General features: G+C 32.0%; 1 protein-coding gene across 6 annotated transcripts in view; it reads right to left on the bottom strand.

Moving 5' to 3' along the window:
- The window catches only part of Pax (paxillin), a 99442-nt gene that overhangs the window by 4018 nt on the left and 76382 nt on the right, over positions 1-19042 (bottom strand). For 5 of the 6 annotated variants that reach the window (XM_088231474.1, XM_088231473.1, XM_088231471.1 and 2 more), the window contains 5 exons: positions 17846-18008; positions 5100-5211; positions 3609-3789; positions 2275-2616; positions 1939-2169 (listed from right to left, as the gene is read on the bottom strand). In XM_088231474.1, coding sequence (XP_088087600.1) covers positions 1939-2169; positions 2275-2616; positions 3609-3789; positions 5100-5211; positions 17846-18008 — 1029 coding nt within the window. Of the gene's footprint in view, positions 1-1451; positions 1758-1938; positions 2170-2274; positions 2617-3608; positions 3790-5099; positions 5212-17845; positions 18009-19042 lie in introns of those variants that run through there. The other variant, XM_088231475.1, reaches the window with a different exon arrangement.

The following is a 19042-nucleotide window of genomic DNA, read 5'->3' as shown; positions in this document are numbered from 1 at the left end:
CAGCACGATTAAATGATGCAGCAATATTGATTTGATGCCAATTTGACTTTACAACATAGTGTAGACGATTAATGCCTTTATATTCATTTGAATTGTCATATCTAACTTGCACCAGTTCGATACCGTTAAATTTATTGCATGATCATTAAAAATTTATTCTACAAATATGGAGGACATAATATTGTTTAAAATAATGTATTGCTTTTGTTTCAGTTTTGAGTACAAATATTTTAAATCATCAAAACCATAAATGTTTTTTTTTTATTTGTTTACAATAATTATGTCTCTAAATAAAACCTTTCACCGATTTTATATTAATTTAGCGCACCCGATGATAAACTGTTAAAATAACAGTTATCATCGGAACAAAATGATTTAGTATTTTATGTTAATATTTATGAAAATGTAAAATTCTCAATCTCTTGACAGCTATGACTGAATCAACCACAACAATGGGCACAGGCCCAGTATGACAATATTTCTTTGATAATCTTAAGTACGTAAACATTTATTATAGATACGAACTATTGTAACCGGAACATAATAATATTATAAATCATGTAAATAAATGCCTCGACACCGGCTGTGCCCAGTGAGATGTTCATATTGAAAAGAAAAGTATTATGTGAAATAAATAAATAAAATTTAGGTAAATTAATTGGTAACTGAGATCTAATCCCTACAAATTTACACATTATTATGAAATTAAATTTTGAACATCAAGTGAGACAATATGTCTGGAAAACTAAAAAAAAGGTTTGTTATTCAAGACGAAGACTAAATTTAAGTTGACATAATTCTAAAAGTAAATATTACAGGAATTGGCTCTGTGCCACGGTGCACACTAACGCAGGTTTCAAAATAACTTTATCTCATCCAAAATTTAAATACGCGGTACATTGTTTCATACTATCATCAATTTCATTATTATAATGACTTGCCATTTTTTTTTTATATGCTATATTTATATGTCCACTTTGATCTATTTTCAATCCATAAAAAAATGGTAATAAAGTTAATAATATAGACATAAATATACTAAATTATTTAGACATTAGCGATAGTACTATGGATGCACATACAATTGCATCGTGTTTATCAATAAACTAACTATTGTAAATTATGCACTATGTTTACTGAAATGACATCTATTGAATACTAACCTATATGGAATGTTCAACTAAAAAAATGTTTGTAGTTGTTCCCATATTATGTTTGTTTTGTTTTGTTTTGTGTTTTTATTTTTTGTATTTTTTTTTTTGTTTTTTTTTTGTTTATTTATTTAATTCAAAATATTTTACAGTATAACAAAACAATGATTAGTTGAATTCAGAGGCTAATTAATTAATTTACAACATATAAATAAAGCTTCATAAAAAAATATTGGTATTTTCTTTATCATCCATCCTCATTCGTAAATTACGTTAAATATCAAGAATAACATAAATATATTTTTGTGAAGTCCTTTTGGTCATCCAAAATTCTTAATATATCTATCTCATCTCTCTGAGATACCTACATATATGCTCTTTTTAAATTACTAGTTATGTCAATATCCTAATAATCATCCTAATATCCGCCCGATGTGGACTAGTAGAGCTGTAATAAAAAGGGGAGGGAGGCATCCATCCATTTTAGGATAGAATCATTATCATAGGGTGTCATTCTTCATCTTCATCAACGCCGGCGCATTTGGGGCACACCGGTTTTCCTTCCATGGCGTAGAAGGACTTTCCTTGAACTGGTAGTAAGCAATCCTGCATGTGGCATCAAAAATATAAACATGATAAAAAATATTACAATTACACATAATAATTATTAGAGTTAAGAAAACACATCATGTTTGCGCCGCTTTTCTTTTTTCGGTTCAAAACATTGTGTATTTGTAAAGATTTAAATACAACATATTGGATTTAGTATCTGAGCGACGATACTTACTCTGCAGACAAAGCAGTCAGGGTGCCACTGTCCATTTAGGGCAGAAATGTAGTTTTCCATAATGGGGCGGTTGCAACCACCACACTTAGGAGCAAACATATCGAAATAATCGTTCCTGCAGTACGGCTTCCCATCCCTCTCGTGGAAACCATCTTCCCCAAACTGCTGGCCACACTGAGCGCAGAAGAAATGCTCCATGTGCCAAGTCTTCTCCAGCGCGGTTACGCATTTCTGCAAACAGTTTCGATATTAAGGCGGGGGTTACAGTATTCATATTTGATAGATAAGTACAACACTGATTCTAAAACAAATTCACAGTATTGAGAAAAGTCTTACATCGAGAATGGGCCCGTTGCAATAAGCGCAGCGTGGAGAGAAGAGGTTATGGTAGTCGGTTTCGCAGTAGGGACGGCCATCCCGCTCGAAGAAGTTGCGCGTGCCGAGTTCCTGGGAGCAGTGCGCACAGGTGAAGTGCTCAGGGTGCCAGGTGCGGCCCAGCGCAGTGATGACCTGACCCACTATGGGCTTGTCGCAGGCCCCGCAGCAGCCCTTCTGTGCCGTGCTCACGCCCTGGCGGGACATGTCGGCCTGCAGTGAGCCCAGCATGCGCTCCAGGTCTCCCCCCGATGCCTGCTGACCCCCGCGGTACTGCTGATGTTGAGCACCTCCCGCAGATACCTTCCGACCAAAGCTTTATTACCTCCCAAAATTATATAGACAATTATAATTTTTGATAAAAAAATATTTACACTTTAAACAAAATCTAGTGTGTTATGTCTGTTTAGCTTAAGTATTTGCTGCTTGAAATGAGTAATTTTAAGATTGAATGTAACTCCGGAGAGACCGGGATAGTAGTGAAACGTTCCAAGCTTTTGCGGACCAATATTATAACTAAAATGGTCCCCCCTCCATTCAGCCAGTGGCTTCTCACGCACCTTACAGTATGTCTGGAGTCAGTGGGGGGAGGTGAGAGGAGTAGAGCTCGGTTAGAGAAAGAGAGGAAGGAAGTCTATTTTAAGGTGCTAGAACCAATAAAGGAGTCTTAAAACAGTTTTGTGAGCCAAAATTTCGGCTGGCAGTGTGGTGCTGTGTGCCGATACATGGTGTTCTAATTGCCTGTATTTTATAAACCGCTTTTAAAACACTTAACTTTTTGTAAGAACAATATTGGACTTTTCTCAAGACCTTGCCAAGTCTTTTTCATGTATATGTAAAATATGACAAAAGAATGTTTTTCTAACACTTCACCTAATTCTCCCAATAATATACTTTTGGCAAAGGTAGCAAATGTGAAGTTTCAAAAATAATTTTAATTTGATAGAAAATATTTCACTGTTTTATAATGTACGGAGGTTCTTTGTTTCAGGTCCCGACTAGCTAGGGATTTCCTGTATTTAGGCAGGACCATTTTTGTTACGTGTGTTTTCTCATTGAATGATGCTTAAACAAATAAAATCAATAATAATAATATAAAAAATGAAACATAAATGTTTTACATGTTTTACAAATGTAATTTAACAAAACATACCAATAATAATAAAAAATGAAACATAAATAATGATTACTGAAAGAGCTGCCCTCACATGGAACAGCTTTATTTCTTAATAAGAAAATTAAAAAAAAAAAAACCTAGGTCATTATATGGTCATTGTGGTCATTGCTCTCCATACCTTGAATTCTGAAAGGGAAGCCATGAGGTCATCCAGTTCCCGGGTGGCGTTGGAGGCGTGTGTGTGTATGGGGTGTGCGGGGCGTGCTCCCGCCTGCCCAAGGGGCTCTACCACGGTCTCCTTCACCGTCACTGTAACCTGTTTGGTCCCCGGTCTAGGGCTGGTCCCAGTACTACCATTTCTAAACAGAACACAAAATTGCCTAATGAAATTTACCATTCTCATTTTTATAAATTGTTTTATACAACTTTACACATCCCTGTGATTTTTTCGGGTTCTGTCGTCAGAACCTGAAAAATGTCATGTAAAATATTAGCTAGTGCTAGGAATTTCATGTGTTGAGTTAGGACCCCTATATTGTTTAAAAATAATGAATAAACAATGCATGTACATACTAAATAATTATAAATACATTTAATGTAATTTTCCAAATCTGAGGTTGAACCAGTTCAATGCTATTTTTTAAGATAAATAAATAACATAGTTCTAGCAAATGGGAATGGAAAATAATGATAGAATGGAAAATAGAACCATAGATCTTTGATCTCTTGTCCATAATGTTACCATTGGACTACAATTCAACTTTATTACCTATTTTTACCAGCTGAGAAGTCATTTGCGCCCTTAAGGTAATTTTTATAAAATATCTATAAATTATACTAAATAATATTTTTTTTTCGAAAAGCTCAATACATATAGATAATTTATTTATTTATTCATTTCAGTTACAGTTTATTCATGAACGTATTATAAAAATACAGTAAATTATTTAACCCTATACAAAACGTTGGTAAGAAGAAAAAAAATATCCAACATTGGCCCTTTTTGACCCAAGGCACAGATACATAAGACCATATTTACTTTATATAAAGTTTATATTTGAAGCACTAACTTTGTATTATAATAAAATAAGTAAAACAACTTAGTTTTTAACCACTTCTTTGTCAATGACAAAGAAGCTTGTTTGCTTTGAAACCGGTCGGTGAAAAAAAAAATTAGTGGTTAAAAACAAAGTTGTTTTACTTATTTTATTTTACCATTTTAACTATCCATAATATAATCAATAAATATAAAATACAATTTATATGAATAAACATATTTTTCCATTTATTTATATTGATAATAAATATAAATAAACAAATATACTAGATGGTGTAATTGCTGACTTTTTTAGGGTGGTGCAGTACCACACAAAAACTTAAAAATACATAAAATATTATGCATACATATTTTTGAAATAGACATAATATTCATTAATTTAATGATACACAGTAGTTAATGTGTAATTTGAACACTCTGTATAATCAGAGCATTAGATTGATGTTTAGTTCACTGTGTCAAAACATATTCATTACACCAAAATATAACACGGTTAAAGGATGTTTCATAATTCATTGAATATAATTTTAAAAAAATAATAATCATAATAAAATAATAGTATACTTGACAAAGTTAGTTAAACATTCCAATGGGAAAAGAAACAACACTAACCCATTTGGTATTTCAGAATTTAACTGCTCCAGAAGGCTGTCCATTGTCGGGCGAGATTGGGGTCCGGAGGGTGAAGGACTGATGCCTCCATTCGTTTTCCCGTAACCATCCACTAAAACAATATTGCATCACTATTAGATCGTAATATGGTCTGGTTGTAGAAATATATTTATGTACACATTGTTGTACATAAATATATTTCTTGGTTACCTGCTTTAAACAATGCTCTATTGAGCTTAGATTGTACAATTATCTGTGTGATATCCATTTATTTTACAGTTTTTGTAATGTACATAGGTTTACTGTTTCAAGTCCTGACTAGCTAGGAGCTTATTGTGTTTAGTCGGGACCTTTTTTGTTACATAAAAACTGTGTTCTTTTATTAAACGATACAAATACAATCAGAATCAATAATATACTTCATTTTGTGTGAAAGGAGTAAGAATAAATCATGCACATACATACATAAGTGATTTTGATATAATAACATATATTTTTTAACCAAAATACTAACACGTATCTGGATCCTCTTTTTTTGAAAAAAGCATCCAATTTCATTTACTTTGATTGTTGCTTCCTTTCTTGCAGAATCATAGCATAAACTACAAATATTTTAATATTATTTTAATTTTAATAATAATAAAATGAAAAATATAATCATACCTTTTTATTTTTCTTAAAAACAAAACAAAAACTAACTCGGAAATAATTTCACACAAACAATAAGCTGCTCGTGTACACGGTAATAGAATAAAACAACGTGTAATAGTGTGTCTGCCCTGAGAATTGCGGCGCCTACTGTCGTCTGATGTCGGCCGAACCGGAGAATCCCGCCGGCACCAACCGGCGTAATTGTAAATAGGTTTACATTGAACCGGCGCAAAACGACATTTACCTGTACATATCTTAGAACAGGCTGAGCTATGTTAGATGGAGACTAACCTAACCAGAGAACACTCCATATAAATGTGTGTGTATATGTGAGATAAATTTATTTTTAAAAAGTAACAAGTATTGTACAAAAGTTAAATAAATAAATACATAATTGAAGAGAGATTGTTTGTATACTCTATGTTAATTTTTATGTATTTAATTTTTTTAATTTAAAAAAAAAAAAAAAAAATATAACAAAATGACTAACCCAACCGTATAATTATAAGAATATTAATGTCTTATGCACCTATACATGGATTAAAAGATATGTCAATTGAGTGTATAATTTTAATGCTATTATAATTCAAACAAAAATAAATTTCTGGCCAAGTTTTTGGCTCGTTATCAAGAATAATTACTTTTAAAATAAAATTGACTACTAATTATGTAGCTATTAAAATTATTATTTTGTTCCCAAACTTAACTATACAATAAATCATACAATATTATTACATGCCACTTTCAATTAGCGGCTTGTTATTTTAAGAAAAAAATAAATTTAGGATTGTATCTTGTTTAAAGTGAAGCAGTTAAATAATAAAGACCACTAAAAAAATTATATTTCAATTTCTCATTTTTTCTTTAACAAACAGATAACCTTGTGCTATAACAATCATATTGTGTTGATCGTAGAACAAGGCGGATGTTTGAAAAATGTGACATTGACTTTCTTTTATATTTCATCTTGAAAAGGTTATAAAAAGGCTTTATATTCCAGATTTGAAAAAAAATGTATTTATGTAAAACTAACCCAAGTATCAAATGATATACTTTTGAACTTATCAAGCTGTCAAAAAAATTCAAACAGCTCTCGTGTAAAGTTGAAGAAAATCACATGCGTCATTGTTCTACGATCATGACGATATGCTGTAGGTATTTTAATTATCAACATAAAATTAAAAAACATATCTTGAAATAAAATGAAATGCATTCCTATTCAACTATGTAAGGTGTGAAGAAAATTTATCTTGCAAGATGCGAAAAAAACATTTTTAAAGCGTTTATAAAGTGTGACATGTGTAATTTATACATTTTTTTATTTTAAAATAACAAATTTATCATGTGGGAAAAATTACAATTTTATGTGCAAAAACTAGAATAATGTTTTCTTTCTATAGCTAGAGACATTGTATATTATATGCTGTCATAACAAAGGTGCCAGACTTTGGAATGAGCTACCTCTTCTTATAAAAAATGCACCTTTCTTGACCACTTTGTAAAAACGCCTGAAATATTGCGATATATCCTAGAACCCTAACTTCCCTCAATCTTTTTTTATTCCTTTTCTTTACTAGATCCTCTTCCTACCTCCATCCAAACTTGTTTCTTGATCATCATCATCATACAATGTATATAACAGAAGTCTTTTTATTAATATGATATTTTATTTTATTATTTATTATTATTATATGATATTTTATTTTCATTTAATGAAGAAACATCTCCTTTCTCTTCCTTAATCTCTCCTCCTTTCCTTTTTCCTCTTTCCGTTTTTTTCCTTTTTCCCATTGAGTAATAGTTTTGATTTAAGGTAATTTATAAACAAATACGTTTATTTCTATTTTTATATATTTTTCACTTTTTAATCTTTTTTTTTCTTTCTATTGAATATGTTCTGTAACTTGAATTATAAAAATAAAATTTTTATTTTATTGGTTGGTTGGAAGAAATTGCCATTTGGCAATAAGCCCGCCAATGTACAAATAACATTATGAACAAAAAGTTAAATAAATAAAAATAAATAAATATGTATATATTTTTTGTTTGTTTCTGTACTTTTATAAGAATAAAATCAAAATAATGGTTATCAAAAAAAATAGCTGAGGAATAATTGCTAGCTATCTCGGAACAGTTATACCTAGTGAGATAGTTAGCAACCATACATACAATTTATATTATATACTTTTGAACCGCGTTGTAATCCCGTGGTCGTATTGTGATAGTCCTGTGGTAGTATATTTAAATCCCACTCTACCACAACTCGATTTCCATTTTTCCAGCCCAAGTTATTTACGACTTTTAGAAAATGGTCTGAAAATGTAATTATTTGAGTAAGTAATTAGAACTCGAGTATAAATCTTAATTTTTTTTCCCTATTGTAATAATAAAGCTGTACTCAACTAAAATAAACACCTGCGGGAGTCATTTATGAATATTTCGTGAATTGAATCTATTTTATGACAAAATAACAAAACTAATTGTCCAGACAAGGCTGGATTTCAAGGCTCGGTTATTAAGATTGAAATTTATTCGGAACAGAAACATCTTAATAACTCCCTGAAGCTTAGGGAGCGAAATTCAGCCTGTGTACGAACACTCAGACATACTCAAAATATTGCTGATTTACAAATTACAACAGGGATGGAGAATACCTTAAATAAGGGAATATGGAAGTCTAGGCATTTACAGGGCTTATGACCTGTCATTGGCTGGTTTAAGTGGCCACTTAACACACTGTGTAAAATTCACCATTTTGCCTATGTTTGAACATCCATATTTCTTCAACTCTTCCATCTATTGATTTTATTGAAGTTAAAGAGCTGAAACCTTTATTGTTGTGAAGAGAATCATCTGACTGAATTATTTCACATACTAGGCAACGCCTGAAAACAATTTTTCAATTTTTAAACTTCTTCTTGGACCGCTTGGTTTCATTACAATATTTGAGTTTGTCCAAATGTTCGTAGACAAAAGACTGGATTTCACCCCCTCGGGAGTCATTAAGATTAACAAATTACAACAGGGATGGAGAATAGGGGAATATGGAAGTCTAGGCATTTACAGGGCTTATGACCTGTCATTGGCTGGTTTAAGTGGCCACTTTACACACTGTGTAACATTCACCATTCTGTCTACGAACATTTGGACAAACTCAAATATTGTATTGCTGATTTAACTAACTGGTATAAAAAGAAGCATAAAAAATGTAAAAGTATTTTCAGGCGTTGCCTAGAGGGAGAAATAATTCAGACAGATGAATCTCACTCACATCAATAAAATTTTCGGCTCTTTAGCCACAAAAACTAATAATTGGAATAAGACATACTCGAATAAGATATTGTTGATTAAACTAACTGGTATAAAAATTGAAAAGTATTTTCAGGCATTGCATTGCGTTGCCTAGTAGATGTAATAATTCAGCTAGTTAAATCTTAGCCACACCAATGCTCTTTTCATCATCATTACCTTTCCGCACCTAATGGTGCATAGGGCACTGCATCGGTACACCAATCGCAGCGTATCTCGATCATTTTCATTACATGAAGGTAAGATAATCAGTCTGAAGCTTCAGGTACCAGTCCAGAGACTATGAAATATTCTGGTGTGAAAACACCTTTTTAAATAAATATTTCATGTCAGCCATGTCGGAAATCGAACCCGAGACCTCTCGCATGGTAGGCAAACGCGCTGACCATTACACCACGAGGCCGGCTCTTTTACTTAACAAAAGTCAACGGATGGATGAGTTGCGGAAGTGTGGATGTTTAAACATAGGCAGACTGGTGAGCGTGTAAAATGGCCGCTTAAACCGGTCAATAACAGGCCATAAGCTCTGTAAATGCCTAGACTTCCATATTCTCTTCTCATAAATGTTTTCCCTCCCTGTTGCAATAATTGTTATTACAATTTTTTACTGTAATAACTACACACGTTTATGATATTTGTTTGGTTATTTTCGAAAGAAGACACCCAGCAGAAATACAAACTAAAAATTAAAAATACAGTAGGTATGTTATTGAAACATCAAAATATTTTTATCGTACATAATCATAAATTCAAGGTCTCAAGTCCGCAATCAGATTTTGGATCGCGGAACACCAAAAAGTCTAGTGAGGGGGTGTAAATGAAAGATCTAAAGAAAACATTAATGAGATTGAAAAACTTCGATGGCGGGAATGAAATCTTTCGTGATGGGATTACATAAATTGAAAATAATAATAAACATTATTATAAACTAACATCTTTCGGACAGGCTGGATCCTTCCTAGGGAGTAGTTTAGATCTGAATTTGTTGCAACAGAAATGGAAAACATGTTTGAGAAGGAAATATGGAAGTCTAGGCATTTACAGGGCTTATGACCTGTCATTGGCTGGTTTAAGTGGCCATTTTAAACACTGTATAACATTCACCATTCTGCGTATGTTCAAACATCCACATTTCCTCAACTCTTCCCTGGGGAGTAAATCCAGCATGTCTACAAACATTTGAACATATTCGAAACATTGTTGATTGTATAAACTGGTATAAGAAGTATAAAAACTGTTTTCAGGCGTTGCCTATTAGGTGAATTGGTTCAGACGGATGAATCTCACCCACATGATGAAGGTTTCAGCCCTTTTACATCACAAAAGTCAAGAGGTGGAAGAGTTGAGGAAATGTGGATGTTTAAACATAGGCAGAACGGTGAATGTTACAGTGTGTAAAGTTGCTAATTAAACCAACTAATGACAAGTCATACGCCCTGTAAATGCCTAGACGTCCATATTCTTTTCTTAAAAATGTTTTCTCCCTCTGTTGCAACAAATTATCATTTTTTGTGCTATAATATTACCAGGGCCCCGATTACAATGGGAAGTTAACAGAGTTATCTTCGACTGTCTATAAAGAAAAACAAATAATTGTGTACGAAAATAAGTATATTTGCATAAACATTTGAAGTATCTTCGTCGGTTACCTATAATTGAACATGTTTAGAAGAAAAAAATATATGCATTTTCTAGTTTTCAACAGGAAACTTAATTTTACTTTGTAGATAAAATTGAAGATAAATGTTAACTTCCCATTGTAATCGGGGTCCTGAGTTGTTTACGTAAACGTAGCGTCGGTCGTTTAAAATACATATTTTTTCGGCATCAATACGAACGAAATTCTTAATGATAGATCGTAATTACGCACAAAAAAACACCACTCCCTTTTCTAGTAAGAGTAGGCAGAGAGGATAGAACTTAACTATGTCTTTGCAAACATCTTCTCATGCACCCACGCCGATTATTCCGATACCTGACATGTCCATATTCAAGTATTCGTTAGATTTGATGATGCCATCTCGGGCTTACTCGTTTTCTGCATTCATCGACATTCGCATTTTGTTTTCGCGTGGTCATAAAATGTGAAATAAATAAATGAGTAAAGAAAATATTTCACATTTTACGAGTAAATGATTTACCAAATTAAATAGTCTTTATTATAAAAGATTTGCTAACTATACCGATTATTCGGTACATCCCTTTAGAAACGGTGCTGTAACGTCGTGTTATATAAAACAAGAAACAACATAAATATGTTCAAAATTGAAATACAGGCATTTAAAAACAAAAAATTAACACGTAACAATACGATATAATTATTAAAAAAAATAAAATATATATCAAGGAGTGTATTCTATGCAGAATTGTGTGACATCATACACAGAGAATTAGGGATCTTTATTGCTACGAAAATTACCAAAAAAAATCGTTTTCCCCCACAAGTCAGCGATTTTACGTAGATTTACCGAAATTGGTCTATAGTAAGCGAATTTCAATTGAGAGGGTTTTGATTTAATTAACTCCATTAAACAACTAAAAATTAAATGACAAAAACAATAAAATAAAGATCATATAATGATAAATAACATATTTAAATGGCTACATTGATTCTAACAAAATGATTACAAGTCAAGTAAAACCGTATCGTCGGCCTAACTTGTAAAATTCAGAAATAAAAAACTTTTTTTCATGGGAGAGTAAAAACAGTTTTTACTTCAGTAGCGAATTGTAACGAGTTTTTTTTTTTCGATATGATTTTTTTAAAATAATGCGACACTGTACGAATATACAAGTCCTAACAGAAAACGACAAAATAACATTTAACCCATTTGCACTTAGTTCTACAGGCTAGGGTGACCTTATTATTTGTGTAGAAAATTTCGGCGCTACTTCGTCCCTTCAGTTCGTTTTTATCCAACAAACCAAAAGACAAATCTGGAGAAACAGAGATTTAATGTTTTGTTTTACGAAATATGCATAAATAATGACAACAACTTAAGACAAAAACCCCTTAATAATTTAAAAAATATAAAAAAATCATTTGAATTTCATAAATAAAGGATTTCTCAGAACTCCTGTACACTTAACTCGATTTCGTTAAAAATGGTCTGTTGGACAAAAACGAACTAAAGCGACGACTAATTACCAAAAGAGTTAATTATCTCGTTCAAGATCCCGTGATTATAATTTGCTGCCAACACATGCACCGTCGTGGGAATGGAAAGGATAGATGCTGAAAGAAAGTATTGAACGTAGCAGAAAACAAATAAACAAAAAACATAGCAGCTTTTCCAAACTTTATTTTGCAAGACGTAAATACCCGTAGGTACGTATTCTGAAGAAAAAAACTCCGAAGACTTTAGCAAATACGTTAAGTATGTTAAGTTTTTGTTTTATTATTCTTGAAAAAAGTTCATTATTCTGTTTAAGTGTACTTTGACTAAGCATCGCTTCAAGATAGTGCTTAATGCAAGATAGTAGATAGTGCAGAATGGTTGAAAAGCGAGAATGAAACTATCCAGTCCTTAAGAATTTTGTTTTAATACCTACACTCGGAAAATTCACCGAGTTTTCTTATCAAAGTTTAGCTATATTGTAGAAAATACTACTTCCAAACCCGATTTGTTCCATAGACATTTAATTTTTTTTAAATACCAACGAGCGCTTTTACTTAAGCAGGCATCTTTAGGACTGGTAAATTGTTTCCAATATTTTTAACTTATTTGATTTATTATCAAATAAACAATTTACCAGACTACTTAGGCGAAAGCGCTCGTTGTACAAATAAAAGAAAATAATAAAACTTAACAAAGGAATTTTATTGATATTCATATACATTTTTGTTATCAAAAACATTTTTCACTTTGTGGTATGACATTTTACACTTATTTGTTTATAAATTTGTATAAACCACTTAATTTTTTTAATTACACTTCGACCAGTTTCGAGGTTACTACCTCATCGTCAGGAATTTAACTATAATGATATTCATATATTTCAAATTATCATCAATTTTGAAGTTTTATTGAAAAATATCTACAAACGACATCAATATCCATCAAATTCACTATACACAAATTTTAAAAAAGCTAAGTAGAATCAACATAGATACAATGATTAAAAATATGTTAATATGTGTTTTGAGAGTTTCCATCCTATCTTCGTAATTAGCTGTACGTGTTGAAAATTCACATCATCGGAACGAGATGCATTGATACCAAGTAACCGGCATTAAAATTTGATAAATTTGAATCTGGATTAATAAATATGATTGTAATTTATAATGGTTATTTTTTTTTGTTTGAGTAAAACCAAAAATAATGACTCTATTTTTTTTATGGGTAGACGTTATTAATAAGGAGTTGTTCATTAAATTGTATTTATTGGCGCCTTTAGCTTATAAAAATTGAAATTGTACCGCAAAAGGTTATTATTGAAAACTGCGCTAAACATGAATCAGTTTTTATTGTAATGAAAAATTGCGATTACGTAAATATAACATTAAAAAATCATTCGATGCAGACTTACCTACAAAGGAGCTAACTACCACGGGAGCATGGTCATTACTAAACTTATATCACCTGGGGGTGTAAATCGTTTATTGCAGGCAAATAATTCAAATCTGTACGAAATTTCCCCAAACATATTACTCACAATCGGTTTTAGTCAAACTGGCTCAGTGTTTTTCCGAAACGGAATTAGCCAATTCTAGCGATAAATCATTTTTGGAAAGGTGCAACACTATAACTCATTTTAAAACAAAATAAAATTACAGTGTTTGCGTTGTTATGTGTACTTTTGATCATACTGTTCATTGTTTTGGCGTTTACTTTGTGAAAATAAACTGATTAAATTAATGATGGAAGCTATCTCGGTTTTCTTAGGACTACAGACAAGTTTTGATTTTTTTTCACATGTTTAACCTGAGGTTATGTATTTATGCTTCATTAAGTTGTTTCCCATCATCTCAGGAAAACTTTTAATAACATTTCATATATACATAGAATTAAGAATAGTCCAGAAGGAGCGTAGAATCATATTTGAATACATCGGACTGTGTCCAATAATTCCCCCACTCCGGCTTACTTTCGCCGCGCGTATTCGTGAAGTCGCCGGGTAATGTTGCTTGATGGGAAAAAAAAATCATAACAAAAATGTAAGGTAAAAAAAGTAATCTATTATTTTTTCTAAAATTTTATTGTGCACGCGGAAACATCGATTGACACAACAGAGTAGATAAGTAAAGGGTCATTTAATAAGAGTAATTGAATTAATGAACTTTGAACTTAAAATATAAAACTAATTTTATTCGACATAAAACGGATATTTTTATACCATGTTAAATAATATTTGATGTTTTAAAGATAATGCGGTTCAAGTGTCCCCCACGGCGTTGTTTAATCCGAGGTCTAATTTTCATTAGTTCTTTTATTAGATGAGCAAAGTAGGGTAAAAAAAAATTCTAACCTGGCAACACTAACGAAATTTCCATTTTGTTTCTTCGACAATCTGACAGTTGGAAAAATAATTAAACTTTTAAGTAATGCATTTGTTATATACACATTCATTTGCAAATTATAGATGAAATGTGATTGCATTCTGTTTCTTTAAGATCCTAGCAGTATTTCTAAACTTTAAAAGGACACAACACGGCATAGTTGAATTCAAATCAGGAGTTGCGTACTGAGCGACGTCTACAATGAAACTCATTGGTCAAAACGTAAACCTACTCATTTATGAGTAGTTGAGTCGCCTTCTGTTTGATGTGCGTATGCGGTTTCTGGACTATTCTTAATTCTATCCATCTATATATATAAAAGGCAATGTTCGAATGGTTCTCCTCGATGGACTCGATAACTACCGGACCGATTTACGAGCGGTTTTCAGATAAATGTACATCTTTGCCGCGAGAAGGTTTAAAGCTCATAAAATCTTCAATTTATTAAGTACAAAAAAGTTAGGAGCATAAATGTTTTTTTTATTCATCACCAGGGTTGCATTCGCCGAGAATGCGTATACAAAAAATGGATGGATATTATTTTTTTGTATATTAAAAAAAGTTTGATTTTGAATGTTTATAGACAGCATTCGATTTTTTATGGATCCCAATCAGATTATTTCATTGAATTCCTTATAAATTCTACCCATTCATTTCTTTTTACAGGATTTTTGGTGATACTAAAATAATATCGACTGATATTCTGTACATTTTTGAAAATCGCATTCCTGACTCAAGTGCATCCCTGAGCAGAGTTTGACATTTGCTAAAAGAATTCTTTATTTGAAAATAATTTATTATTTTATGTTTTGGAATTCAAATATAAACAAGTACTTAGGTACCTACTTAAATTAAATATTTGAATATCTATTCCTTTTAGATTTGGAATTCAATCATAAACAAGTACCTACTTACCAATGAAAAGTTACATCTTTTTTACGTTTATCCGAACGGTTTTTACTAAAGATTTTTAGTAAATTTAAAAGTATACTTAATTATGCTTAATCCTAAGAGGAACGCGGTCTGACTTTTCTTCATACAAACGTATTCACGTATTTTCTCTCTGCATTATGGCACTAGAGAAATGTTTTTTTACAATAACAACAACAACAAACTATCACGCCGCTTCTCCGTAAGGGTAGGCAGAGAGGATAGAACGCCACATCACTATATATTTGCATTCAGATCTCGCTTCCTCTACATTCATAGATCTTCTCATGCACGCGCGCCGATTAATCCGACTTTTGCCGTATCCATCTTATTTGTATTTGTTGGATTTGGTCATGCCATGTCTTTCTCGGTCTTCCTCTATTTCTGCAGCCATGAACATTCGCATTGTAAATATTTTAAGCCGTTCTCTTTCATTGTTGATTCGATCTACATGTCCAAACCAGCGCAGAGCTCTTTTTTACACATTATAGATATTTACAACTGTCGTGTCCCTATATTGTTTCGTTTTTAAAAAAATGCTTTATAATGGGAACTAGAACCCGTAAAAAAAAACAGTTTTATCTGCTGTCTTCGGGCGCGAGGCGCGCGGTATACAAATATAACTATTTTTGAAAAACGCAAAACATATTACCGATACAGAAATTTTTATTCTGATACTCTAAAAAAATAACAAAATCGATTCAGATTTGAGGTGCGGAAAACAGTACAGCGAAACGTCGATTTTGTCTATTCTTACTAAAGGCCTATTCTGACATGCCGTTGTATTTTTCGCACAGTATCGGGAAGGCATCTGCAAGACAGTGACAGAAAAACAATGTTCGAACACCTATTTATCAAAATTCTCTGTCCTCACTTTCTCTGTACATATTTAATTAGGACTAAATACAATAATTGGTATAAAACTTTCGATTGTGTTTATTTAATCTATTTATCAAGAACTCAAATCTAGCAATAGCAAAGCATTGCCGGGCTCAGCTCGTTTTATACAAAAAGTTATCAAAATCATTTTTTTTCCAATTGATTTGAAATATTTCAAGGCTTTAAATTTTTCAGGTAACTGTATAGTTTTAAATCCTTTTACAATGAGTATATATACTTAGTTTTTCTCCTCATTGGTAATCTTATCTTTTTTTATCTCTAGTTTCGTATAAACGGCATTGCTAGTTAAATTTTATTATATTTATTTGATTTAACCTTTTGAGTATTTGGTTCGATACTTGTGTAAATCGGAATCATGATTTATTTTTGAAACTCGTTTGTGGTCTTAAAAAACAAAGATCAATAATTTATTTACTTTTTAGTCACTCCATAAGTATGATTAAACCGTCAAGTTTGGCCAAAAATGGACCCAGGGCGTCGAATATGATGGGAAGATAAAGACGTCATACCTTAACCCTGACTGTATAGTTAAATATAAATTCTCTCTAGCGATTGATAAGATACACTGCCGACCCCCCCCCTTTAAGTTTTGGGTTGGTACATCGACATGAAACAAGGGGAAGCGTACGTCACAATACACGTATCTACGCACTAAAATGACATAGCTTCAGAATGACGTCATAGTTCAAAAAAAATTCTCCCGACCGATTACAAAGATACACTACCGATCCTCCCGCCATCAAGTTTTGATGTTAGTACATCGGCTTGTACTGGCGGATCTAAAACCCCTCGATACGTTTTTCTACGCATTAAAAGTGACAAAAAATTTGTTCCACAGAGCAATTTTTCCTTTAATTACGATTTATTTAATTTTTTTAATCGTTTTAATGTTGCTAGGTTATGCCCTATTAACATATAAGAGTATCAAGACGTTAGAAAGTTGCCACTGTAAAAAATCTAATTAGTTATTATATTTTTTCCACCTGTTTTACTATCTTTCTGATTGTAGGTATTGAGACGTTAAAGGAGCCGGCTTTGTAGTCAATCGATATATAAATACAAACGATCGTTAAGCGTACCATCTAGGTAATTTTCAAAAGTCATTTAAAACTTATGTTCAAGCGAGCATTTTTTGCTTGAATTGGGATTTATTGGAGTTTATAGTCACTTTAAAGTAGGCACTTTTTATCACAGAAGCCTATTTAAAATATAAATGAGAAGTATTTTTAATGTTAATGACGTAAGGAACGCGGAGTAATTTTTTGCGGTCATTCATTGGTTTGTTTCGATCATATGATGTCGATATGACAAATAGGTGGAACATACCGAGGTAGATACAGATAGTACAGAAGTTGAGTATACCATCTCGATATGCACAGATGAAGATAGCGTTCATAATCGAGGCACAGGTTGGACATAAGAAATAATTCTGCGGGGAAAGTGTCTCGTGTCTCACCTCTGTTGTCCCCTACACGAGCGCTGCTCAGGTCATGCAGCAGCGTGTCCAACTCCGACAGGTTCCCTCCGCGCCCGCCCGAGCCCGCCCCCGCCTGCTGCGAGGAGTACGACTTCGTCACCATCCGCTCGTTCATCAACGAGTTCTGATTCTGATAAGTCGGCTGCGAAACCAAACAAAAAAATACATTATAATTAATCAAACATAGTTCAAACAACTGACAAAATGAAATGAAATATTCAGACATTTAAAATGAACGCATCCGGCATCACAGCATTATTGTGTTTTTTCTATAGTCTTTATCTTAGAACGGCCTGGGCCATGTTTTATGGACATTAAATAGAGCTGACCAGAATATACAGCAAATTAATGTAAAATATGTTTCGTATTAAATAAGATTTGTGAACATCGGTTGTAAACTAATGTACCTACAGTGCGTTCGAATATTTAATAAGCCTATGTTTATGTGTTAGTGCCTGTCGGGAACCAAGTAAACATACTATTTTTGCTTGAGTAAGCAGGCACACATAGAATTACAATATACCAGAAGGCGCGTAGAATCATGTTTGCATACGCAAAGCAAAGGTGATTTGAATGGACTATTCTTATTTTTTTATGTATTATTACCGAGTAAGTTAAAAGTTAAATTACAAAGTAAGTTTTTTTTGTAAATAAATGCCTCAACAAGTTTAATACATTGAGGTTTAACAAGTTTAACTAAGAAATATAATGTAGGTAATTGTGTTTTTTTTTTTAATAAATCATAAATTAGTGTATTCGGCATACAAGAGCAAAAAAAAAGTTGGGTAAATAATAAAATATTTTAGCATAAAGTATAGGTATTCTTTTTTTTATTAATTAATATATTTTCATAAATGGTACATATTTTTTTATTCTAATAAAAATCTAGACATATACATCTAGTAAATGTTATAACTGTAAATCTCCAAAAAAAGAGACTAGCTCTTGTGCTGGAGAGTGAAATTACACTGTTATTATTTATTAGAGTTTATATAATTTTGAATATACGAGTTCATGAGAAAAAAATCTTTTAGGATATAAAAAGCAAAAATGAAACAGAAAAAAAACATTAATACTAATCAAAATAGAATGCAGTTTTTACGCGGGTTCAAAAATTACTTTAAATTTACTTATTGTTTAATTTATTTTTTATTTATTATACGAATTTATTTATTG

The sequence above is a fragment of the Micrasema longulum genome, unplaced genomic scaffold (genome assembly GCF_059751315.1).
Source record: "Micrasema longulum isolate JH-2025_06_02 unplaced genomic scaffold, ASM5975131v1 h1tg000887l, whole genome shotgun sequence".
NCBI classification, from domain to species: Eukaryota; Metazoa; Arthropoda; class Insecta; order Trichoptera; family Brachycentridae; genus Micrasema; species Micrasema longulum.
The sequence above is the reverse complement of the archived record's forward strand: the minus strand, read 5'-3'. Positions and strand labels throughout refer to the sequence as shown.